The sequence below is a fragment of the Myotis myotis genome, unplaced genomic scaffold (genome assembly GCF_014108235.1).
Source record: "Myotis myotis isolate mMyoMyo1 unplaced genomic scaffold, mMyoMyo1.p scaffold_m19_p_2, whole genome shotgun sequence".
Classification (NCBI taxonomy): Eukaryota; Metazoa; Chordata; class Mammalia; order Chiroptera; family Vespertilionidae; genus Myotis; species Myotis myotis.
Window position 1 is genome coordinate 62,360,061 of NW_023416324.1, and position 27,389 is coordinate 62,387,449.

At 46.1% G+C, this 27,389-nt stretch overlaps 1 protein-coding gene across 1 annotated transcript in view; it reads right to left on the reverse strand.

The window, feature by feature from the left end:
* Positions 1-27,389, reverse strand: part of LPAR3 (lysophosphatidic acid receptor 3) — an 83,137-nt gene that overhangs the window by 30,549 nt on the left and 25,199 nt on the right. The window contains exon 2 of the mRNA XM_036351621.1: positions 24,501-25,263. Coding sequence (XP_036207514.1) covers positions 24,501-25,242 — 742 coding nt within the window. The 5' untranslated portion in view covers positions 25,243-25,263. The remainder of the gene's footprint in view (positions 1-24,500; positions 25,264-27,389) is intronic.

A 27,389-nucleotide genomic window follows, 5' to 3' on the forward strand; every position in this document is an offset into this window, starting at 1 on the left:
GTCAAAAGCCAGAAAGTTCCCAGAGAGTTTGCAACCATGAGAAAACCAACAACCTATAATATATGGCTATGCAAGCGAACTAGCAGAAAGCATTTTCCTTACATTTCCATTAGCTTCATAAGCTAGAGCTTTGAAGAGATGTATTAAAGAAATGCACTTCAGCAGATTAGTTTTTTAAAATAAAATGAAGAGTATTTTAGCAGATTATAAACCCCATCAGCCTGTTCATTCATAGCACTCTTTAAAAATTGTCATTTAAACAATTATCTGTTAACGTACTCATGAGCAAGCACATTTTTTTCTGTATGTAGGCAAAGGAGGGTAGCATTGGGAGTTCCTCTTCGAAGCAGAAGATAATAATAACAGTTCTATGTTTGAATTTCAAGTTCAATATCACATTTGGCACGGATTTCAAAGTCTTCCAGGGGTGCTGTTTTGTTCACAAGGAGGTTTTTCTTGTTGGAGCCCTCTTGCATAAGACTTACAGGAGAGCAGAGAAAAGAGATTCACTACATGTTGAGACATGGAGGAATCGGTGTTCGGGAAACGTAAGCCACCCAGTAAGTAAGCATTGCTTACGCCTCTGTAACTTTATATCAAGTCCATTTCACCTTTCCTTAAAAGATGAGGCTGAAAGGAGGGGACCAAGTGCTGAAGGGAAAGCAAACTCCTGTCTTGGTGTTCACAGGACTCGAAGTAAGCCAAGCCTGGCTTAGTAGCAGGGTTCAGCCAAAGTCCAGTGCCTGCAGAAAATTCTAACTCCTGCCTTCAACCTCACATTCACAACTGCCTTTGCTTCTTTCACCATCTCCTCATCCACCCTCCACACGGCCACCCCTCAGTCTCCTGGCTGCTGTTCTCAGGCCATGCCAGAGTCACTGAGTCAGGGGAAAGGTGGGGGTGGGGGGGAGTGACCCGTCTTTAGACACAGGAGAAATTCCCAGGCCTGGTGAGTGGCAGCTTCTCTCTGTGGCAATCCTCTAACAAGCCTCCTTTTCAATTGTGACTTCTTCTCTCCAGTTGTATTAAAACACATCTAATAATGAACTGGGCTCTCACGACGCCAAGGAACAGGAGGAAGGACCCATCCGCCACGAGTGCGCTGTCTCCCCTTCTCCCTGCCGGAGGGGCAGTGGGTCCGCACGGCCCTGTTATACGCTTCAGTGCAGACAGTCCTGTTGCTGGGGAGAGAGGCTGGGAGGAGCTCCACAGCTGCTGAGCCTGGCAGACACTCCCTGATGGAATTTACTGGTCAAAATCCTACTCTACTCCGACAGCACTGCTCTTCTAAGGAGACACAGGCATTTCACATGTTCATTCACCTGAACGTGGCCTTCCTGAGAGCGAGCAGCCCAACTATTCCCTTTTGGCAGAGCACGCGTCAGGGAAGCTTTGGGGCTATTTCTGGAGCCCTCCAAATCGCTTCATTCTCGGGGCTTTTGCTCTGGAAGGAACTTTCCCTCCACATCATCCCTGGGCTCAGCCCTCATTGTGTCTGAGTTTCTATTCAGGCATCAGGTCAGCAGGGAACCACCCAGAGCCGCCCAATTTAAAGCAGCTGCCCCTCCCGCCAGCTCTGCCTGTCACTCTTTATCCCTGCCCGGCTTTATTTTTCACCAGAGATCTTACTACGACCTGACATTTCATTCTAAGTCACTTGTTTATGGTTCACCCACACTAGAATGTAAGCTCCTGGAGGCAAGGACTTTGTTCTAGGTATCACTCTGTTCCCAGGGCCTCAATAAGGCCTGGCCCGCAGTCAATCCTATTTAAATGAATGAACAGGAATAGAAGCCAAATATCTCAATTTCTAACTTAACACGTGCTCATCTCCTCGTCAGCTTTAATGTGCTCCTCTATGCTTCCTGCCCTTGATATGCTGACAGGGGGTGATAGATAAATAGATCTCATGCTTTCAAATATCTTGTGCTAAAGCAGAAATGCGTCATTTAAAGGTATGTGCATTATAAATACCTGGTGTTGCCCGGCCAGCGTGACTCAGTGGTTGAGAGTCTACCTATGAACCAGGAGGTCATGGTTCAATTCCCAGTCAGGGCACACGCCTGGGTTGTGTGCAGGAGACAGTCACTCAATGATCCTCTCTCATCATTGATGTTTCTATCTCCCTCTCCCTTCCTCTAAGAAAGCAATAAAAATATATTAAAAAAATAAAAATAAATTTAAAAAAATTTAAAACTGGTGTTAGGTGTTGATGGAAAGCAAAAGATTACTGCATTGTGTATGGGAATGGGGATTGATAATCTCTGTGGGGAGAACAAGTTAGAAATACCTAACAAAAATTTTAAACAGGCATTTTCTTGACCTACTAATTCCCGAAAAATATTGTCCATAAAAAAGTCCCACAAATGCTCAAAGATCTATATGCAAGGATGCCTATTGCAGCACTATTTGTAATGGTGAGAAATTAGAAGTAGCCCATAAAATATCAACAATTCAGTATGGACTACAATGTAATCTTACACAGTCACTGAAGAGAATTAGATGTGTTGATGCTGACTTAAAAACATATTCAAGATATATTGTCAAGTGAAAAAAGCATGCTGGAGAACTAGTATGAATATTAAGAACACACATCTGTACTAAAACCATTACTAAGAGTGTGCGAGTGGTACATACATGCTTTTATTATTTGCAGGGAAAGTGTCTGCAAGACGGCGTATCAAACTGTTAACCATGGGTCTGATCTCTCTAAATAGAGGGGACTGAGGAGACTTCTCTTTCTAAATCATACATTTCTATAATGTGTAAATTTTAGCAACAAGCAAGTACTACATTCAAGAAAAATAATAAAGGTTTTAAACATCATTCTGGAGCTAATGCATTTTTTTGTTGTTATCCCTCACCCGAGGATATTTTTTCCATTGATTTTTAGAGAAAGTGGAAGGGACGGAGGGAGGGAGGGAGGGAAGGTGAGAGAGAAAGAGAGAGAGAGAGAGAGAGAGAGAGAGAGAGAGAGAGAGAGGGAGAGAACCATCAATGTGAGAGAGACACATGGATTGGTTGCCTCCCACACAGGCCTCTACCAGGGCCAGGGATTTAACCTGCAGCCTAGGTATGTGCCCTTGACCAGGAAATGAACCCCAGACACTTTGGTTCATGCTGAATGCTCTAACCATTTAGCAACACCAGCCAGGGCTCAAGCTAAAGTTTTTTGTTTTTTTTTCCTGACAGGTGGTAATTTTTAAGCATTAACACACTGAAAAGAATGTTCCCCAAAAGGATGCTGATCACAAAGTGACTGATTACTAACAGAAGTGGTTTTAACCGGCCCATAAACCCACCATGTTTCTGTACCCCCTTTCTTGTCTGTCAGGTTCTGTTTGGACTGGTTACTGGTACAGAGAATCAGTTCACCCCCAGGAGCAGTACATTCAGCTCCTGCTGGGCCCCCAGCTTCCTGTTCATGGTACTGAAATGCCTTCATCTTGTCTTGGAGGTTTGGACTTCTTCCACTGAGCATTGAAAGGCCAAGTCAACCAGCAGACGCATCGAATCCAAAGCCCAGGATAGTAGAAATCAAGAGGTTCATTCCTATTGGTCCTGTCCCATCTCCCACCAAACCACCCAATCGGCTCCCTTTAGAGAATCAATAAAGAACTGAATGACAAAATGCAGTAATGGCGGTGCAGTATAGAAGTACAGGTTTTACTAGCTTGAGCTGATAGAAGTTTTAAAAGGTGCCAAAGCATCTTTATATTTATAAAACTATTTACATTCTGCGCTCAACAGTTAGATTAACAAATTCTGTCACCTCTCTAGGTTTTATTTATTCCTAACTCATGAAATGAGGCTAGGAATTCTGGTCCTGTCTACTGCTCAGGGTTACTGGGTGGCTAAATTAAATGCATACGGAGCATTTTGAAAACATTTTAAAACCATGAATTCCAAGAAGCCATTATGTTATTGTCTGAGTTTCTTGTTAGCATTATATTTAATTTACTCCTAAGAAAACACTCCGGGAGGCTTTGTGTTATGACTGGTACCGGTGAGGAAAGATGGGAGGAGAGAAATTAAGTTTCTCTCTTGGACAGCAGGACAGGAATCAAATACTCAGACTTTAAACCCTGTGCCATCCCATTCATCAGAGAGAAGGTAGTTGACAAGGCTCTGTGAACTATGACCCCTACAGGGTGAAAGGGACTGGATAGAGTCAGGAGCAGTAATGAGCATCCTTGCCACTATAAAATAAAATAAAATAAAATTAAATTAAAATAAAATAAAATAAAATAAAATAAAATAAAATAAATAAAATAAAATAAAATAAAATAAAATAATAAATAAAATAAAATAAAATAAAATAAAATAAAATAATAAAATAAAATAAAATAAAATAAAATAAAATAAAATACAACTCCAGGGGAAAATCTGTGTTTCTTATCCTGCAAAGTGTGTCAGTCCATCATCTCAGTTAATGTTTTAATTATGCTCAAATAAATGCTTTGATGCATCTAAAACCAGAAACCAGAACAATTTAGGAAAACCTCTTTAGAATATTGAAGATTTTTTTTTTTTAAAAAAAATATGAAAATGTATTGGCTTTGATGAAACGAACATGTCTTTACTTGGAGGAAATATGAGCCTCGTGGAAAGCAGAGGCAGTGATTCACTGCACCAAACAGCGGAAAGGGAGACTTTATCCACCAGGAATTCCTAAAGGTTCGCTTGTTACAGCGATGCTACTGTTATCGACAAACAAGGTGTACAAACACGAGGGCTGGACAGCATGTCCTATCTGTTCCACATGGCCACAATCCTAGAAGTTACTACTCTTACCAAGGCTTCGAATAAGAGGCCCCCTTTCCAAATAAGGCAGGTGGGCTCCAATTCCCCCAGCTTCAAGCAAGCACATTTTAGCCCAATGTTACAAAGTTCTATTAATTTTCCAGCACCAGGGGGTCTAGTAAGAAAATAAACAAGCTAGTAAGTTTATTGATCATAAAAGATAAATTTTCCTAAGTGTGGAAAAGGCATTTTAAAGCTGAAACAGTAGGCAACTACCCATTACCCTGCCCCTAGATGTTATTTCTTAAAGAATAATCATTATTCTCTTTTCCTTGGGAGTGTCATCCAGGGATGTTTCGCAGCAATAAAAGACTGTCTTCCAAAGGCTTCTCTGCTTAGATAATTCAGTTCAATAAACATTTCTTGAGCCCAACCACGTACAGCGCTCTGTGCAATCTAAAGATAAAGGAGATGCTCCAGTCCCTAAGTCAAAAAAGTTCACCCAACGCGGAGCTTTAAAGTTAGAAATGATGGGCCTAATCTGCACTTCTTTGAAAGTTCCAGTCCCCATGCAATTTTTATTTCCCACATGCTACACCCACAGGCTCCCGGGCCCCATTCAGACACACTGGTGCTGCAGACGTGCGGCTCAAAACTATAAACCTTGCCATTGGGTTAATTTCAGAAGTCCCTTCTCCCCTCTCGTTTATAGCGACTCATATCTCTCTGCCTTCTCTCTTAATGACTTTTCCATAGGAAGCATTCTCTAACATAATTTGGGGCAAGATTTCATTCCCTGCTTCCTCAAGAGTGCAATAATATTGGAAGCACAGTTTGCGGGTCATTGTGCGAGGTCAGTGAGAAGTCCCCTGGCGTTAATAGTTTGAGTAATACTGTTTTCTCCTTCAGACCACACCATTAAATTGTTTTCATTACCCACAAAGGGATCATTGGTGTCGGCACAAATGAGATGTGAAACAAATTCAAACTGGCTCATTCCAACCTAACAAAATAGTTTATTCCTAATAACTAACAGAACAAGGCAATGACAAAAATGTGTGAAGTCTCTTTAGACAAGCAAAAAAGCGCAAATGTACTAAATAGATGGGCCCCTGATTTGCAAGTATGCAGTTTCAACGTGCTGAGAGTTTTGAGGGGCTACCCTGTGGTTTACTTTCCTAGAGGCAGGATTTGGAGAGGATTTTCCAAAGGTTTTAAAGAAATGATAGCTTCTGTTCTCTAGGAATAGCAGAGATTCCACCTGGGGCCTCTCTATTTCAATGAACTTTCATTTCTAAACGACCATTTTCTTTCTTCTTTCAGTTACTCAAATGTAAAACTCTGAAGCCAGCTGGATTCATCCTTTGCTGCTCCCCTCTCGCCCAACGTGTCTCCACCTCCTGAGGCGTCTATCATTTTAATGTCTTATATTTCTTATTATTTTTAATACATTTTTATTGATTTCAGAGAGGAAGGGAGAGGGAGAGAGAGAATCATTGATAGGCTGCCTCCAGCACGCCCCTTACTGGGGATCGAGCCCACAACCCGGGCATGTGCCCTGACCAGGAATTGAACTGTGACCTGCTGGTTCATAGGTCAACATTCAACCACAGGGCCACACAGGCTGGGCCATTTTAATGTTTTTAAAATCCATCTTTCTTTCCCGTTCTCACTGTTTTCACAGTAACTCTTGCCCCTCAAGGGTTTCTGCATGGATGAGGATATTCGGAATACCTAAGAAATTTCTTCAAAATAGACACTCGAGGGTTTGATCAGCAGTCCTCTGATTTAGAATCTGGTCTGTGTGTACAGGACGGGAGAGAACTTGTGCACATGCTCAAAATGCTGCCCGAAGGATCTTGACACAAAGCACCACACCACCTCCTGAAACCACATTCCTACAAGTACCGGTCTGGGCCTCTTTCCGCAGCCCTCCAAACCAAGCCCTTGGAGCCAACAAGAGCCCATCTGTGGTCAGGAGGAACCTGAGGAACCCCAAGCCTCAGTTTAGCCCTGACACTGGTGTCTACTACATCTTCACCCTCTAATTATGTCTCCATGGTAACCTGCTGGATACTCTGGTCTGCTGGGGCTGGGCCTCTCCCCAGCTCCTGTCACTCTCTCAGGCACCTGCGGGCCCTTCAGAGGATGTATCCACCCATCCTGATCCCCAGCCTGGCCAGGTCAGTACCCAGGTTCCCACCACCTGCGTTAATAGTTTGAGTAATACTGTCTCCCCTGACCCTGACTTCCTGCTCATCCCCAGGGGGCCTGCGGCTCCTGGTTGTTGGAGGAAGTGGCATCTGTTGTCCTGCCTGGACCCCAACCCTTCCTGGGTGGCCCTTAGGCATTATTCTGGGGCCCATGCTGCTATGCTGTCCCCCGGGATCCACCCTTTACACTGATGTGCCCATGGCACTCCCCCAGCTCTGCCTGTACCAGCAGGCACGGGCCTTTGTGTGCTGCCCAGATCCAGCCAGTGTACGCTCCAGCAGCCCTGGCCCAGCCCGCCAGCTGCCCAGCCTTTCATCTGCTGCAGAGCTCAGACAGGGGCAGCTCGAGGGGACAAGTGCTCCCCATCCGAACGGGGCGGCCCCACTTGTACTACGTCCGTCCGTAAGCTTCAGTGCAGGTCCTGCCATCACTCTGTGGCCTTTCCTGGCCTGGAGGTGTTAGGGAAGCTCCACCTAAGTAGGCCCCGGATCCCAGGGGCCATTTGTGAGAGGTCAGGGGATGACCTCACATGCCTAGGGAAAGCTCAGAGAGCTTTCTGGGAAACTTGGGAGGAGACCAGGGTGGTAGAGAATGTATCTCCTCTGGAGACATGAGTGCGGTGAGCTTTACATCTTACCTTTCATGCCCAGCTTGGGAGAAGCTCTCAGCCTACTGCCCCCTGAGTGGTCAATATAAGACATGCATCAGTACTCCAGTAAGTCTTTAAGGGACTTTACGGCCTCTCTTGCAGAACCCTCGGGCCCTAGTCCACTCCCTTTCCCACTGTCCAAGGCTGCCTCTGGCTGGTGAGCCCCATGCCCCCCGCTCGGCTGTGCTCTCTGCACATCGGTGCCTAGTGAAGCCAGTCTCTGTATGATCCAGGAAGGCTGCTCTCTCCTGAGGCCCTGCTGCCTCCTGAGGCTGTCCTTAAACCCCCAGGTCCCAGAGCCTAATCCAAAGGGCTTCAGAGGGGCTTCAGGCCCCAGCGAATTCCTCAGTTTAGAGGTTCCGTCCTTCTTTGCCAGATCCTAAAGACCACAGCCCGTCCACCCCACCATCTGTGAGGCCCCTCAGGCGGAGCCCGCCATCGAGTTTCCCTATGTGGCAGGCCTAGACCTGATTCTCCCTCCCCCCCACCCCCCAGCAGAGAACTCTCCTTGTTACCTCATTCCTGAGCTGAAGGGAATCCTAGAAAGCCTTCCATTTAAGAACTCCCAGACTGTCCCTGTGGGGCCCCAGGCTAGCCGCGGTCCCTTCCCAGATGACAGAAGTCCAGGATCCAGCAGGCAGTTCTCGGCCTTGTCCCTGGGGACCACGTTCAGAGAGGCTCCCGGAGTCAGGTCTGCACGATCCCTCGTTGTACAGAACCCAGCAAAGAAGACCAGGAAGCCTGACGATTCTCCAGGTCCTGCCAGTGCTCCGCTCCCGAACAGCGAGGAGCCTCAAAGCAGAAACATTTCTCCTCCAAGTCAGAACAAATGGAGAAGAGGCCAGTTACCGCCCCAGAAATGAACACTAACCTCCTGTAGGACCACCTCTATGTCCTTCTGAGGGTCCATCCCGCGCTACTGAAGAGCCACAGTTTTAGCGTCTAAGCTGCACAGGGATTCAGTTTGCACCCAGAACAACTCGGGCTGCTGGCCACCTTGGCGTCCTCATGGTCCCCGGGCCCGGGAAGAGGACACTGACTCCACTCTGAGACCGCGTCCCTAAGTTTGCCGTGTGTCCCGAGACATACAAGGGGCCGTGCAGATCGCAGGAACTTTGCTTTTGTAGTGTCTGAATCCTCACGAATAAACTCAGTGTCACTCCTCTGGAGCCCGGAGCCTGCAACAGAGCCTTGGGCTAACCATACGGAGCCCAGCAGCCAGGAGCTGGGACACATCCTGGGAGGAAAACACTGGCCTCCCAAGGCAGGAGCCGGTCAAGTCACACGGAAAGTCCTGCTCTTTCCTACCAGGCCCCTCCGTGGGGTGCTTGAGGTGAGCCCAGTCCGTTTACAGCCAGTCTGGATATAACACTGTATTGCGTGAGCCTCGTCCTGGCCCTGATAAGCAGGCTCAGAACAGACCCAGAGCAGGGACCATTCCCTGACTCCTGGTGAACCCAGTTCGTATGGGCTGTAAGTCGGAGCCCCAGGACTGTCTCAGCTGCACAGCCTCAGTCTACCTCCTGCTGGCACTCATCTAGGGATAAGGAGCCTCGCCCTGGAAACAGGCCCTGCCCTGGAGAAGACAAGGAGGCCCTAAGAAAATCCCTCTCATGGTCAAGGAGCTCAATCCTGAGACAACGCACCCGGCTGGCCCGTGTCACCCTGGGGGAGCGAAATGGATGGGACCTAAGTCCCCCAAAGTGCCCAGCATCGTAGTAACTTGGTCCTGGGCTGGGCAAGGCCGAGGGGGTGCAGTGAGTAGCACAGCCGGCCTCGGTGTGTGTGTGGCCTCTCCGGTCACACAGGGCCCTGCACCTGGCTTAGAGCTCTGCGGTGGCCGTCTTGCCAGCCTCAGTAATTTTATCCTTGAACTTGTTTTGTGTAAGTGTGGCCTGATGGCACAACAGAGCCCGGGTGTGAGCAGAGAAGACATGCAGAAGAAAGTACAGAACTTGTATCTTAGTATCTTTAGTGGCACTTTTTTCCTGCCTTTTTTTTTTTTTTTACAAGAGGCCCAGTCCTGTCAGTAGCCCTGATGGAACCACCTCCCAAGTAACCAGATAACCTGTGAAAGAGGGAATTAAAGACATAATAATCACCAGGAACTCTCCGGTGACCCCTCAACCTCTAATCCCCAAAGAAATAAAATAAAATAAAAATCTTTTATGCCTTAGAGCAGCCGTGGTCAAACTACGGCCTGCGGGCCGGATCCGGCCCGTTTGAAATGGATAAAACTAAAAAAAAAAGACCGTACCCTTTTATGTAATGATGTTTACTTTGAATTTATATTAGTTCACACAAACACTCCATCCATGCTTTTGTTCCGGCCCTCCAGTCCAGTTTAAGAACCCATTGTGGCCCTCGAGTCAAAAAGTTTGCCCACCCGTGCCTTAGAGTCACTCATCAAGTCAATTCCAGTCCCAGGATGACCTGGTACTTTCTTCAAACTCACCCCGGATCAAAGAAGTCCATTGGTGAGAACCAGGATATAGGGGCCCTGCCTCCCAGGAAGCGAATCATGTTGTGACACCACAGGGTTGGTGAGAAGGGCCCTGAGTGGCCGTGGAAGCAGCCCTGTGGTCATGATCTGGACAAGGACCGAGGCTGGGGCAGCTGTGCTGTTCCTGTCCCGGGACCCACCCAGTGAATGTGTTTGCTAGTTCACTATGCAAACACTTTTGAGTCCTTGCTGTACGCCAGGCACTGTGGAGATAGATGAAGAGACACAGTCCTGTCCCTGACAAGAGATATGAGGATTTAGTGAATAAATTATAATAAAATGAGCTAAATTTCTGTATGCATATATAGAGGGTGCTACAGGAGCACTGGATAATCAATGCTGCCTGAGGGAGTCAGAAAACATCTCAGGGAAGGACCCTGAAAGATGGATAGGAGTTCCCCATTCATGCTAAGAAAAAACAAGAGGAGCATCAAGCCATCCCTGCGCACCTGTCACGGGCAGGATGGGGAGAGCCTGGCACAATGAAAGCATGGGCTGTGTGGGAAGGGAAGTGTTTGGAAAAGAAGGCTGGGAACAGAACTGTGAAAAGGGCCTTGAAAACCAGCTAAGGAATCTGGGCTTTATCTCGTATGCAGGAGGAGAGAAGAAAAGATTAGTCAGTGTTAACTGTGCTTTTTAGGAAGATGGTTCAGCTGGTGGTATGGAAGAAGGCCAGGGGCAGGTAACACCAGAGGAGGGAATGCAGACAGAGACAGTGGTAAGCAACATCATGGCAAGGCTTTGTCTAAGGGCGGTGGTGGCATCTGAGACACCACTCCAGCAGACTTGTTCAGTAACTGGATGTAGGGGGGAGAGAGAGAGAGAGAGAGAGAGAGAGAGAGAGAGAGAGAGAGAGCGCTGCCAACCATTCTGTCTTGGAAGACGAGGCAGATGGGACCTGCACTGCAGAAATCCAACACAACGCATGGGGCAGGTGCATGGGGGAGATGAAGGCTGCAGTGCCTGCGGGACGTCCAGGTGTGTGTGCAACAGGCAGTTGGAAACAGATCTGGACCCAAGAGAGAGGCTGAGGATGGGGACGCTGCTCTGGGAGGCACTCACACAGAGGCGCTGGTCCGCACCACAGGGGTGAGTACGACCACCTCCCCAGAGAGCATGGGGAGTCAAAGGAGCAAAGGGCAGCTCAGGGATAGCCCGAGATGGGAGAGACTGGCCAACAGATAAAGAAGGAGCAGAAGGGGGAAGAGACCGTCAAACTGTAGCAGGAAGCAGGCAGCCGCGCCACAGGGAAGTCAAGCCAGGTCACTAAATTCGGCAACCAGGAGGGCTCTGCTTCCTCAGCACAGTCTCGGTGGCGGCAGATCGCCCACCATGGTTTCAGGTATTAATAGGATAATAAAGGGAAGGAGAGAGACAGAACAGTTAGAAAGGGAAGGGAAGGTCAGGGACTATAAATATTTGTATATTTTTTAAATTATTTTATTATTTATTTGTTTTCAACATCTTTTTTTTTATCCTCACCCAAGAGCAGTTTGCCATTGATTTTTAGAGAGACTGGAAGAGAGAGGGAACGATAGAGAGAAATATCGATGTGAGAGAAACATTGATTGGTTGCCTCCTACATGCACCCTGGAGCTTATAATAGAGGTATGTGCCCTTGACCAAAATCGAGCCTGGGACCCTTCAGTCCACAGGTCAATGCTCTATCCACTGAGCCAAACTGGTTAGGGCAGGGGCTATATTTTTTAATGGTCAAATATATAGGAGAGCAAAGATAAGGATGAGAACAGGCTCCTGGGGAGGCGGGAAGTAGCTTTACTAGAAAGCTACTTTAGTAAAGGGAGGGACAGGGCCTGTGTGGGCTGGCTAAGCTGGTGAAGGGATATTCATGCCAGATGTCTCCGATGTTCTTGGTTAGAAGGAAGCAGGAAGTTGACATCAGCTGGGAGGTGAGAAAGGGCAAAGCTCAAAGGCTTAAAGAGTCTTAGGCCCGGCTGCCGTGGCTCAGTGATTGAGTGTCAACCTATGAACCAGAAGGTCCCAGTTCGATTCCCAATCAGGGTACATGCCCAGTTGCAGACTCAGTCCCCGATACGGGCTGTGCAGGAGGCAGCCTATTGATGATTTTTTTTTTTTTATTGATGTTTCCATCTCTCTCTCCCTCTCCAAAGTCAACAAAAATATATATATTTTTAAAAAGGCATCTTAGTTTCCAAGGTGGAGACCTGCTTCAGGGTGGAGACCTGCTCCCTGCTTCCAGGTTTCTGGGACCTTGGTCAGCTGTTTATTCCATCTCTGCCTCCTGCCCAAGTTCAACAAGCTCACACCCACCCACTGTACTGCTCCCCACAGCCCCTGCTGGGCTTCCCACTGCTCCCCCTCTCTGTGTAGACTCAGCCTGTTGCTCACACATGTACCTTCCTGCAGTGCCTACTATGATTGGCCAGCTCTGCCTCTCTCTCTCTGGCACTTCAGCCACCTACAACCCACAGAGCCCTGGGCCACTCCCAGCAGTCCCCATCATGATATCTCTCTCTCTCCCATATTTCTAAAACTCTGCTCTGCATCTAAGCAACTCCCACCTTCCTCTCAACCCACCAGTACCCCCAAGATCCTACAGGCGCTCTCCACTGCCAGATAAGGCAATTTAGCTGTGGGCTGAAGACTGGCCACCGACCTATTGAATTTGGCCTGCATAACGTTTTAACAAAAATTGAATCTATCCAGTTAGTCACATGTGTCACCCTTTTTAGGAAGATGCTTCAGCTGGTGGCACGAAAGAGAGGAATGTCTTAAGATACTTAACACATCCAACGCCTCACGTAGTTAATTCTGTTCATTTTGTTGTTTTGCATCATACCCACCTCAGGCCCAATTCACAAACACAAGATGCCCAACTGCTCTCTGCGGGTGTTTGACAATAAAGTCCACACAATCTTAGGATTCAAGGCCTCCTATTCTCTGACTCCAGAATGCCTCTCAAACCATATTGCATCCTGCAAACCCCTTATTCCAGAAGCCAGTCTGCCCTGTCCCCGCTTTGCATTCCTGGCCGTAGGTCTCCCTAGCTATGTGCATGCCTGTCTCCTACCCTGCCTCTCCTGTCTGCATGCCCTCTCCTCTGCACTTGTCATACTAAGATCTGGCTCAATCTTACCTCTTCAAGGAGGCCTCAAAAAATCCACAGCACTTTTTTGCCTGGACTCCCCTCACTTTGTGATAGGCAGTGAGACAGACATGAGCAGAGCAAGGACGATGGGCCAGGGTCACCAGGATGGAAAGCCCCAGGTGTCTACCAATGGACAATTGACGGGTGGGACCCTGACCCCAGGGTGACCTTTTCTCCCCTAGCATATGGCTGATCTTGACGTTTGGACCCCCTGACCTTTTCCTCCCCAGAGATAACATCTGGGCCTCAGTTGTTTTTCAGCTCCAGGCCCAGAAAAGCAGCAAAATCAGGCCAGCGACCCCATCCATGGTTGACCTCAGGTCCACCTGCCTTGAATAATGATCCCCTGCCTTGGCCAACCAATCAATCCGGGGAGACCACAACCCTAAAAGGACACGCCTGGAAAATTGCTGAATATTCTATTGAGATCTTCCTGGGGACTGCCCCTAAAATCTCCGCCCTTAAATCCTTTAGGATGGAAAACCCAGTAGCCCTCCCCATGGGGAGCATACCTGTGCCTTCCCCTTCCCCTTCCCTCTCTCTCCCTGCCGTGGGCATTACCATTGGCTTCCTCACTCCCAAGCTCCAAGGCCCTCCCTTTACCTCTATAAGTTGTTTCCTAAGCCCATTTATTCTAGGAATTACTTTTTCTACCTCTGCGACTTACCAAATAAATGCTCTCTTGTTTGGGTCTTGGCTCTGACTTCTTTCCCAGCGGGAAGTCAAGTACCAAGGTTGCGGAACCCACTGCCAGTCTGACTCCATGGGTCTAACACCTGGTGCCGTCCCCGTCCCCGATGCCTACAACTTGACGCTTGTGTGTATTTCTTTGTTATCTTTTCTTTTTGGTAAGTTGCCTATTTCCTCAGATAAGCCCATAAAAAGGATCCCTTATAAGTTGTAGATACGAAAGGCCATGTGGAGCAGATCTGCCTCTGAGTAATCTGTCTCGCACATGAGCCAACCACTGACTCATAGACCTTGGCCGTCTCCGGAGAACCGTAAAACATCAGAATGAGCACACATGCATAGCCTTCGGGGCAGAGGCCGCATCTTTAGTTTGTATACTGCCTAAAACCTGGTAGGTACTCCATAAATGTTTATGATGAATAAGTACAAAAAGCAGAAATCTCTTCTTGTTCCGAAAACATCAAGGCTAAAACAGTCCCACTGGTGGGCAGTAAAGTCTGACTCGATAGAAACAAACAACCCCTGTTGTGTACCACTGTCACGCAGGCGACCGAGGCCAGGTGTATTGCACCAGGCTAGAAGGGACAGCCACCAGAAGAAGCAGGAACTAGGAAGGCCAGAGCTCTGGCCACACACTAGCAATGACTTACAAAGTGACCTTGGGCAAATCTCTCAACAGCTATTGATTCTTCAAGGTAATGGGATCCTTCCTCCTCACACTCTGCAATCATAATAACCATCTGGTGGGGAGGGAGAGCGGGTGGCTGGACCAGAGGGACAACTCTCAGAACAGGGAGAAGGGCTGCTCACCTCTGGTGTCCCTAACCAATACTACGGGTTCGCCTGCCCTTTCTCCCGGCTTCTCTGTAGATCCCTGGGTCTGTGACAGGTTGGGATTCTAGTAAACACCCTTCATTCCCTACTCCCACCCAACCGGTGTGCTTTAGCTACACACTAGTTGCACAGTCCCTAGTGGACATTTTCTTTTTTTCTTTTTTTAATATATTTTTATTGGTTTTTTACAGAGAGGAAGGGAGAGAGATAGAGAGCTAGAAACATCGATGAGAGAGAAACATCGATCAGCTGCCTCCTGCACATCTCCCACTGGGGATGTGCCCGCAGCCCAGGTACATGCCCTTGACCGGAATCGAACCTGGGACCCTTCAGTCCGCAGGCCGACGCTCTATCCACCGAGCCAAACCGGTTTCGGCCAACATTTTCTAAGTACAAACAATATTAGCACGGATTTGATAAAATTCTACCAAGGGGTCAGTACACACCAGGCTATTCCAGGTGTTAGCTTGGAGGTGTGACAGGTAATAATCCCATTCTCCTTTTGGCAGAAATGGAGGTTCTAGGAGAAGGCATTCCCTTAAGCTTCCCAGGAGCCTGGGTGTTGGCAGCAGGGTTGGTCGTCGCTGGGTAATGGAACTTCTCTGCTAAGTGACAAGGCAGAGAAAGACAAACACTGTATGCTATCTCTTATATGTGGAGTTCAAAGCAAAGAAAGAAGCCAATTCCAAAGAAATGGAATGAAGACCCCTGTAGGAGCTTGAGGATACTGATAGGTTGAGAGGAAGGCGGGAGTTGCTAAATGCAGAGTAGAGTAGTGGTGGTCAGGGTTGCGGGGAGGGGAAATGAGAGATGTAAGTCAAGGGGCACAACATTTCAGTTATAAATTCTGAAGATCTAATGTAGGACATGATGATCATGGTTAATAATACGGTACTGTTTACCTGCAAGTTGCTGAGAGTACATAGTAAGTATTCTCACCCCAAAAGCAACAACAAAATAAACAGAATTAACTATAGTAGGAGATGGATGTTTAATTGTCTTAATCTTGGTAATCATTCCACAATGTACATGTATATCAAATCATCATGCTGTACACTTTAAATATATACAATTATACCTATCAATTATTTCGGGGGGGGGGGGTGGAGATTGAATTTGAAAAGTGTTTCTTTACCCTGCACCCAGGCAATATTCAATCATTGTTTGTCCCAGCTGAAGAGGAGGGTTTCAAGTTTCTAAAAAGAAGAAAAGCTAGAAAGAACGTTCTGGAGGAGGACGTGTGATTGGAGTGGATCGAGAGGCGCAGGACTGAAGGGGCGTGTGGAGGAAATGGAAGGAAGAGAGCAGAGCAGTCATTACGCTGGAAACAAGGATGGCGATTTGGGAAAATGACTTCTGCACTGGGAGTGACTCACAGGGAGGCATCTGCAACCGCGAAGCAGGAAAAAGAAGAACCAACAGCCAGGCATGAGATAAAGGGCCACAGGCAGCAGATGAGAGGCTGGGACAGAACTACCCCGTGGGGGTGGGAGTACTCAACAAGTGGAGACAATCTGAAAAGGTGGGATGCGGTGGTGAGCAAGAGTGTTTTTGTTTTTTTTTGTTTTTTTTAATTTGAAGCTGTCTTCCCTCTAACATCAGACGCTGAGGTTTCTTAATCACCATCCTCCCCCTCAGAATGGAGGGGTCTGTCAAGCAGAATCGCAAGGAGCAGCAACTGGGAGGAGGTTATGTTTGCACTCTCTCATTCACAGTTTGCCCTGGAATAACTGCCTCTCTCCCTCAAGGCCCTCGTCCCCGCTGCAATGTCCTGAAGTACACATAGATGCTCCTTGATTCGCTGTTTCAAGACAAAAGTATGAACACCCTGGACTCAGTGTACTCAGGGTTGGTGCCTGGGCGGCTTGACTGTGAAAAGAATGAGGCATTCTGACATGACTGCACAGCAACAAGACAGCTCCTGTGTGCCAACAAGCTGATCGCCTCACTCAGCACTTCTTAAGGCAAAGCTTTCACTTTTTTTTTTTTTTTTTTTTTAACAGATATCTGATTGCTAAGGCATGCAAGGCAGCAAACACTGAGAGCAGGCTTCTGTGATACGGAGGCCATTGTAAGTCCACAAAGGCTGAAAGCAAATGTTCAGAATTCCCAGGGGCTCTGGTTAGTGTCTTTTGACTCCTGGTTTCTGCATGTGTGTGCATGTGTGCATGTGTGGGTGCCCCCCCCCTTTTTTTAAATGGAGCAAGGACAGTTCATTGATGAAGTTCAGAAACAGAAACTTAAGTATAAAAGGTCTGGGTTCTGGACCCCATTCTGTTCTGACAAAGGTGAAATTTCCAATCCTACTAGGGATGGTAATAGTACCTGACTAACGAGGCACCCTGCTAGGTGGCATCAGCAAGATGAGGACAGTGTCTTACGTGGACTGTCGCGTCGATCTACACACAGGTGTTGGTGCTGTGTTATGAGATTTTTATTAAGCTAACACTTGATAGTCAGGGTCTCGCTTATAATTTTTCATTCATAAATGTTGCAAAAGTGGAATCTTTAACAGAATTTCACTGGGGGTAGGGGTGGTGGTGACCACATGTTGGCCCTGGTCCCCTGGAACCAAGCTGGTGCCATTCGCCAGCTGTCTGGTAGCCTCTGCAAAGCACCCCCAGTTAGCTTCCTCCAGGCTACTTGTCCACTTTACAAAACCTGCCACCATGATGGCGCCATCAGGAAGTGTCTAGTCCCCATCCCTACAGTGCCTGTGACATTACCTGGGGGAAAGGACGCGCTGCTTGAATCCTGGGCAAGGCTCTTCAGGGTCAAACGAAGGCCTAAGAGTAGCTTACTTTCCTTAGCACTTACTGCTTATTATGTGAGTGGCTTAGTACTTACTGTGTGCCAAGCGCCCCACTAGGTACTTTGTGTGTGTTATCTCACTGTACCCTCAAAACCTGGCCATGCCAGAGGTACTGCTGTCATCCCCATCTAACGGAGGGGGAAGCGGGCAGGCACATTGTTCAGCGTCACACAACCTGGAAGTGGCGAGGCCAGAATTTAATCTGGTTCCCACCCTACTCCAGGGCCCCTCCTCTCGCCATTTACTTCAGTGAACATACGGTTTGAAGACTGGAGCTGTCCGTCCTGGGATATAACGCCATGACCGTTACTGCCATGCTGCTACATCTCTGAAACCAATCAAGAGTGAGCTAAACCTTGAGCAATCAAGTGACTCTACAGAAATAACCTTAACTAAGAATCAAGGGACATACAGGCTCTACACCTCATCACCTGGCTCGATGCTGCTCTAGCCCCGCAACTTACAAGCGGCTGCTAACTAACCTTGAAGAGTGGGGTCCTGGGGCCAACCTGCTGGGACTCTAATCTCTGCTTTCTTCTAATCTTGGGCAAGACACCGAACCCCTCTGGGCCTCAGTTTCCTCATCTGGTAATAATAACAGAACCTCCCTCCTCGGGCTGTCATGAAGATGAAATGAAATAAAACATGTAAAATGCCCAGAGCCACATAGAGCCCAAATGAGTATTACCGATAATTATTTATACCAGTCAGAGTCGGCGGGCCAGATGCTTTCTACCCGAGTTTCCCCGTCTATAAAAAATCAGCAGAGTTGCTATGAGAATTAAGTAAGATAAAATCCTGAAAGCATGTCACATGCAGACCTCCTTGTGGTAGGCACTCAGAAATGTTCATTTGTTTTCCTCTTCCCTGTGTAGCACTCTCACGTGGTCTTCTGAGACCTGTCTCCCATGTTATAAAGTGAGACGCTCCCTCACTCCCCAGCCTGGTGACCTCATAGGCAGGTCATGTCAGAGCCAGAGCGAGCCAACCGCCCGGCTGCATGTGAGGAAACCTGGGTCCTACTTATAGTTCCTGCTTTTGAAAAGCCACATACCTCCCCTAAACCTCGACTTCCTTATTTATTCAACCTGTTATAATCTCAGCAAGTGTGTTACAGACAGCGTGCTGCATGTTAGAGATGCAAAGATAAGGTACAGTCCCTGACTTCAAAGAACACACATTCTAGTTAAAAATAAAGGCAGGCAAACAATGAAGTGCATAGATTACGGTATAGACAACACACAGGTGGCCCGAAGTCCGAAGGGCAAGGAAAGATTCAGAGAAGACAGGCCCTGGAGCTGAGTCTTACAGATGGATGGGAGTTTCCCGGCAGAACCAGAGGAGAGGTATTCCAGCACGGGCAAAGGCTTAGGGATGCAAAACGAGGAACTGTAAATAATTAATTACGGCTGAGTACAGGGTGCATCTAGGGGAGTGGCAGCAAGACTGGATAACATCATCCCCACTTCCCTTGCAGGATTTCTGTGAGACTTGATGAGAACAATGCCTTAAAACACTGAAAGGGACACCATGTTACATAAATGTCACGTATGATTGTCAGGAGTGCTCTAGCAAGGCTCCTTATGGTACTAATTTCACCCATTTCCCAGCATGAGAACTCCCAATATCATTTCTTCTGTTACCACCGCCTTACCTCCTTCCTCCCTCCCCTGAGAGAAGGCAAACGGGAGGGAGTACTGATCTAAGTGGAGAGGTGGGAGGGAGGAATGAGAAGAAAAGCGTCTAGCTCTGTCTTTCAATTACCACAGATCTTTTGAAAGCCCCTTACCTGTAATGTTTCTCATATTATAAAAGAGTTCAGTTCTTTATTGGCCAAAAAAGAAACCTTGACCCTAAAACCCTGACTTTTTAGACGTTCTTGACCCTAATCCATAGTAAGAAATACATTTTATACCATAATCCATCACACACACACACACACACACACACACATTGTAAAACAGTGTCAGTTACAATCTCCAAACTGATTTCATTACTTGACAGTGGTTCACAACCTACAGTTTGAAAAACACCACCCTAAGAGACAGGAAGCTTCATGGAAGATTTCAAAAGTGTAATTCCCGAATCCCTTCAGCTTTTCTTTTCTTTTGCATTTCAAGTCATTGCAAAATAGAAGCAAGTCCAGCCCATTTTCTGGGAAACAAACCACCCGTTTGCTCAGTTCACTTGATGCTGTGCTGATGGTACAGGAGAGCTTTCCACGGGGGGTTCCTTGTGTGTTTGGTTGCTACAGATGATTAGCATGCCGACAAGCAGAATTCCAAAACACAGGACTCTCTCTTGGGCAGGGTCTTGGTGCCCTGTGGAAAGTAAGATCCTATGTCCCCAATGCCTTTGCGATGAGAACATTCAATAAACAACTTCTTTCATGTAAAGGGCCCATCACACTTCATAACCCAGAAGTGAGCAAGCATTCTGCCCCAGGGCTGCTGAGATGGGAACACGATGACTAGATGCCTTTCCAATCATGCACAGATTTAAAATTCACAGCACCATCCTCACGCTTGCACCTCCCTCAATGAGGAAAGAATCTGCTCCCTATCCAGCTCTGCATGCTTTGTGTCCAACCAGAATCTTAAAGCTGGAGAGAAACACACAAGTCTTCTGGTCTACCTCTCTCCTTCCAAAAGGATGGCCAACTAAACTTTCCCAGCTCACAGCTGAACTATTTCTCCTTGTACCACAACATGCATCTGTGCTCCTAAGGGCTTTCCTTGTGGTACTGCAAAAGCTTTAGATGTTTCTACCATCACACTTTTGATTATACTGTTTCTCCTACTTAGAATGTCTTTCCTTCCTGCCCATACAAACTCCATTTATTTTTTCCAGATCACATCCCAAGTGCTCTAAGAAGTCTCCCCCAAATTCTATAGGCCTGTCCATCCCTTCCCCCTTCTCTGAAATGAGATTCAGCTCACTGAATTCATGCAACCTTTTGCCTCTTAGATGCTGTTTAACAAACAGCTAATAGGCATTGATTGACTTTCTAATACTTAAAAGGTGTGTTTATAAGAAAATTTAATCTTAAATTAACCTTTCTTACAACATACGTAGCAAGGAGTAAATAGAAAGGTTTAGTATTTTACTATGAAGCTATTTAAATCGGGTAATCATTATAGAAAGAAGCATTAAGTTATTAATTTCCATATACTCAGCACCAGTGACAACCATAATGGTAGATGCCGGCACTGTTGATTTTTCTGATACACTATCACATGGGAGACACTTGTCTCAGGCAACTGAATTTTTCCATGTATCAGACAGAGCAACTGAGCAGCTTCCCCCCTGAGCGGACGCTATGGTAGATGCTCTCATGGAAGAAGACTCTGTGCTTGATACACAGTCAATTCACAGAACTCTGTATCAGCTTTGGTGACCTTTGGTTATAATAGGATCATTGAATTTTATAACATTGAAAGAACTTAAAGATTATCTGTTCCACCTCAGATGAGAAAATTTAACCAAAAAAGGTGAGCTAACGTGCTTCAGATCACCTTTGTAGAAAATGACAGAGTTGGGGTTCAAACCCCAAACAAATCTTCTGTTATCCAAAGAAATCAGCTCAAAACCTCAGACCACCTAGCTCTTCAGTTTCACTTCCCTGGTCTCCAGACTTCCCGTCTTCCAGCAGATCCCTCAGTCTCACCACTGAGGAACTTCCCCAAGTCAACACCAAACTGTCTTCCTCTCATCAACCAATTCCCTGATGTTGTGGCATCTCAATGTCACGACTTCTCTTGTCCCACTGGGCAATTTCACTTTTTATTCCAGTGTTTCCTTTATCCAATACCACACCTACCAAAACCACACAGCTGCTTTATTTTAAACTCTTCCTTATGGTCCAGACAAAGTTACCTAAGAAACCAAAGCTCGTGACCATGACCACATCACAGAGTCCTACTCTCTTCACCTAGGATTATAGAAGTTTCTTCTATCTCATGCTGCATGTGAATATCATATACTGAAAAAGTTAAGTTTTCTCCTTAATCGGGCAGGTAATTGCTCAAGACACATAGCCAAGCAAACGATTATGTTTGTAAGTGAAGCAGGGAAAGCAGCAGAGTCCATTCACACTACCAGTAAATAACAAACTTTACTCTTTACCAAAAATATCCTCTCTCGCTCAAGAGCAGAACCATTGATTAACCGACCCCTTCTTTTCTTTTTCTTGTCTATGTTCTTGTGAAGGCACTCAAAGAACGAGGAGATGGTCAAAGCAGAAGACAGGACAAAGATGAGACGCGTAAAAAGTCCAAACAACCAAAAGTAGTTGCAGAGTGTGTGTTAAACATGTGGACTCCAAAGGCCAACTGGCCAGTCTTGGTTCCACTAGTAACAGCCAAATGGCCCTGGGCATGCTGCTTGAACTCTCTGCTTAGTTTCCCCATCTGGAAAATGGGGTAATAGTAGTACCTACCTCATGAGGTTGCCATGAGCATTCAGTTCATACATGTAAAATACTTAGGACAATGTTTGACATGTATGAAACACTACATAAATATTAGTTAACTAAGCCCTAGCCAGTTTGGCTCAGTGGATAGAGTGTCGGCCCATGGACTGAAGGGTCCCAGGTTCAAATCCAGTCAAAAGCACATACGTTGATTGCAGGTTCCCCCGCCTGGTCAGGGTGCATGCTGGAGGTAACCAACTGATGTCTCTCTCTCACATCAGTGTTTCTCTCTGTCTCTCCCTCTCCTTTCCACTCTCTCTAAAAATCAATGGAAAAATATCCTTGGGTAAGGAGTAACAAAAATAATAATAAATATACCAATAAATAAATACTAGTTAACAAAAATAAATCCTGAGTTGGAAATTATTTTAACAATCACGCTGTGTGTCTGCTGATCTGTAAATCTTACTAGCAGTTTTAGGACATAGAGACATGATGATGGTTTCCACACCACACTGCAGACACCCTATTTCCTCTAATGTGGATGGTTTCCTGAGAACTCATTTTTTAATTCCTTTACATTGGGACTTGACCGTACTCCTGGGTCTCTCACTAACAGTCCCCCTTGCTGCAGCCATGGTGAGGAAAGGCCTCCAAACTTCAAATACAAGGCCTGGGAAACCACAAAGGTATCTGCCCACACATCCCAAATTCTACCTGTAACCCAGGACTGGAATTGGGGGACAACAAGCCATCTGCCATAGAAAAAACAAAATGAAGGGAACACTCTTTGCACTGAATGTGACTTCATGGTACAGGGCTCACAGGTCAAAGCAAACTTCTCAGAAGTTGTCCTAAATCCTCCCCTCCATTTTCTTCTTCATTTTGCTCGGATTGGGCTCGTGGCTACACTAAATTCAGTCTTCTCACGGTCCTTATAATACGACCACTCTGCTAAACCCCATAAGCACATCAGACTCCATGTCGCAGGAGGACTCCACTGCTGAAACTGCCTATCCTCCAGGGCTTCCCGCTCTTGGCTTCTGGGCCACCAGATTCTCCCGGGATTTCTGGCTACCCTCTGGGGCTCCTTCGCTGGCTGTCCCCTGCCTCCCCTCCTCCTCACATTGGAGTGTCCTGAGGCTCATTCCTGGGTCCTCTTCTCATCTCCATCCAGTCTTGTGGTTTAAAATAGAATTTCTTTCCTCAGTGACTCTCATGTATAGATCTCTCGCCCATGCCTAATCCTGAACTCCCGATTCATACATCCCACTGCCTACTCAGTAACTCCACTGAGATGTCTAACAGATCCTTAACTTAGTCTGTCCAAAACCAAACTCCTGACTTTGCCCCCAATCTCCCCCTCTTCTGTCTTCCCCACCTCAGTAAATAACACTCCCCACCTTCCCCTCTTCTTCTCACTTCCTTCATCCCTTACCTATCAACTCTACCTTTAGAAACATCCAGAATCTGACCAGACCTCATCACTCCAATCTGCCCTCTGGTCCCCAGCACTATCATCCCTCCTGAGTACTGAAAGCACCCTCGTAAGACATTCTCTCGCTTTTGCCCTGGCCCCACTGTAGCATTTTCTCAAAACAGCAGCCAGAGAGAGGCCATTAAAACCTAAGTAGGATCATGACATAGTCATAAATAATCTGAGTTGCCCCATTCTATCCTCAGGCCTCTGACCTAATCTCCTCCTACTCTCCCCAGTTCACACCACTCCAGCCATGCTGGCCTCCTTCTGTTCAGGCCCCTGTGCTTACTGCATCTTCTGCTTGGAACGCCCTTCCCCATCCATGAGCTTGGCTCCCTCAACACCTTCACGTTCCTGCTCAAAAGTCATCCTCTAGATCAGTGGTTCTCAACCTTCCTAATGCTGCGACCCTTTAATACAGTTCCTCATGTTGTGGTGACCCCCCAACCATAAAATTATTTTCGTTGCTACTTCATAACTGTAATTTTGCTACTGTTATGAATCGTAATGTAAATATCTGATATGCAGGATGTATTTTCATTGTTACCAATTGAACATAATTAAAGCATAGTGATTAATCACAAAAACAATATGTAATTATATATGTGTTTCCCGATGGTCTTAGGCGACCCCTGTGAAAGGGTCATTTGACCTCCAAAGGGGTCACGACCCACAGGTTGAGAACCGCTGCTCTAGATGAAGCTGGTCCACACAGTGCTTTTTGAAATTGCAAACTATACCTGCTTAGCACTCCTCATCTCCCTCCCCTGCTTTAATTTTCCCAATAAGATTCATCAACCTCTTATTTTATAAATGTTATCTTAACATTTTTATAAAATCATTTTATTTCTCCCTATTAGAATACTCATTTTTGTCTTCCCCTACTAGTGTATAAGCTGGAGGCAGGTGGAGATTTATATCTGTTCTTGTTCACTGCTGCATTCCTACTCCCTAGTAAGTGCCTTATATACAGTAGATACTCAATAAATATGTGCTGAATGAACGGGAAGAATGATTCCCTGGGCTCCTCTTACCTAAGACAGTCATCACTGTCTTCATTAGCTTCATGGGGGTCCTCCGGCGACTGATGGAGCCACTGGTATGTGGGGACAAGACGTTGGTTTTCCTCTTGACGTACATGTAGATCCGCAGGTACACCACGACCATGATGAAGAAGGCCAGGAGGTTAGACACAGTCCAGAAAATGAGGTAACTCCTGCTGTAAATGGGGGCCAGGGAAGAGCAGGTAGAGATGTCACAGAGGCAATTCCAGCCCAGTGTGGGGACCGCCCCCATAAAGATGGCAATGGCCCAGACAAGCAAAATGAGCAACGTCACCCTCTTTTTGGTCAGGTTGCTGTGGACCCGCATCCTCATGATTGACATGTGCCTCTCCAAGGCAATCACCAGCAAATTGGTCAGGGAGGCAGTCAAGCTAGTGTCTAGAAGCCCCTGGCGGAGAAGCCAGCGGTTGACGGTCAAAGTTCTTGAAACGGGGCCAGTGTTGAACATCAGGAATACATAGGCAATTCCAGCAAAGAAATCTGCAGCAGCTAGGTTAGCCAACAGGTAGTAGAAGGGGAAATGAAACTTTCTGTTTTTAATCACCGCTGCGATGACCAGAGAATTAGAAAAGAAAATAAACAGGCAGAAAAATGTTCCAACACATAGAACTATCACAAGCTTCGTTCCTGTCCAGTCATCGGCGGTGTCACTGTCAGTGTTGCTTCTGTTATAAAAAAAGTCCATCTGCTTATCATAGTGACACTCATTCATTGTGGAGAAGAACTGAACATCCTAGAAAGAAATTTAAAGAAGAAACAAATATCACTCTTTGCAAAATCAATCAATAAACCACCCCTTGCCCCTTGTCTGGCCAGCTCCTCTCAATCCTTCCAATCTCAGTAAATGTCCCTTGCTCCAGACCCTAACCCTGACCTCCTATCACAGCATTTATCTCACATGGGTAATTGTTGTCTGTTTCCCAGGTGAGGTGCAAGCTCAGTGAAGGAGTGGAAATGTCACCATTATAACCCCAGAACTTATATTCCCTGGCTGCCTCAAGACAGGTCTTTGCTGAGTGTTGGCTGAATAAATCAATGAATAAATGATCATGGAGGCAGCAGTAAGTCAAATATTCTGAGCCCTGCAATATCCACTCAGTCCTGGCAATGATTGCAGTACAGCATATTAATGCTTTCTCCTGGCAGTTTCCAGCTCATTTCTTATTTATGGGTTCTGTTCATTAATCAAAGGCAGGTTGGCAATGGCAGGCACATTCTTGCCAAGATAACGGGTGTTGAGTTACTTTTCACATGACCAAGTGGCTTCCCCAAGAGTTCAGTTTTCCACCACTCAGATTCCACTCCTTGATCTTGCTTTTGCCATCTCTTGGTTTCAAGTACAATGACAACACTCACTTGACAAGCATGTGGTACAGGCTGGAGACTGGTCTCAATACTCCTTCCTTACCTTGTTTACTTCTTTCTTATTCTCCTAGTCCAAATTGTACCAATGCGAATTTGTTTACTGGATATTCCAACTCAATTGCTTTGAGCCAGTTTCCTTCCCTGGGCTCTCTTCAACACAGTAGGTGGTGGGAGGGCAGGCCTTCATGGGAAAGACTGAGATCTGGAGTTTGGACAGAAGTCCAAGGATGTGAGAACATAACTGCCAAGCAAGGGCAAATCCTCAGGACATGCGTCTGAAAGTGGACTCCAAATTGGGGTATCAGGCAGACAGGCAAGATACTAATCTCAGCTCCAAGATCTCTTGGACCCCAAAAGTGAGGGCTTTTGGCCAAGAAGGGTCTGGGCACAGGCTCTAAGATTGATTGCCCATCCTCCTGTCCATGGTGGGAAGACCAGATGTTCTGCCTCACAAGGGTTTGGGTATAGCCATGTAAGTTTCTATCAAAGAAGACCAGGGTTGAAGGTCAGGAAATCTAGCGTCTGGAGAGAATAACCATGGGCTCCCTCACAAGGAATGGGGCTGCAATGTATTTGCGGGAGATCCAGTAGGCTCAGGCCCTGAGCAGTTCCCTGCTGGGAATGAAGTGGTTCTAACAGCAAAAGCTTCATGGAAATCCCCAGCTTTTCAGGATCTTATAAATTCTGTAATCCAATACCACATACAGAATCAGGACAAGCGTATCAGATATCAGTTTACAGTACTACTAAACAGAAATGTATCTTAGGCAGTCTTCTTTTTATTTACATTTTAATGACATATGATACCTTTAAATGAATTGGACACATGCCTCTCTGCCATAGCAAATGGAAGGTAAGAATATGACTTTATATGCTTAAAATAAATAAACTGAGAGTGGTCTCAAGAGACAAATAGTTCTAGTGCCTTTCCATTACAAGGAAGGGGACTCAATTTTAACCATGACAAAACAAAAATTACTCTCTTTCGCAGGATCCACTGGTATTTAATTGGCAATATCAGATAACTCCATACAACAGGCCAACATATCTACATTTTAGTGTGATAATTTTCTAAAATTAAAAGTATAGATATATTTGATCATTTTAATAGCTTCCTAATATTCAGTTTATGAATACACCACACTTTATTTAACTGATCCCTAAGTGCTGGACACTTAGGTTGTTTCTAATATGTTGCTTTCATAAGCAAGGTTACATTCTTGTGCATTAATCTTTACATACTTGGCCAATTATTTCCTTAAGATTAATCCATAGATTTCAAGTTGAAGTAATTCATGTAAATTTATTTAAAGGTTTCTGATACATATTGTCGAACTGTCCTTGAGACAGATTGTGTTTCTAATTCTACTAGCAGCATATAAGAGTTGAGTAGACAATACTAACCTATAAAATTAAATATCCAAGGAGAAAATTCAGCTTTCAACAATGTTGAAAGTATATAGAAATTCAAGACAAACAATAAAAAGCACACAT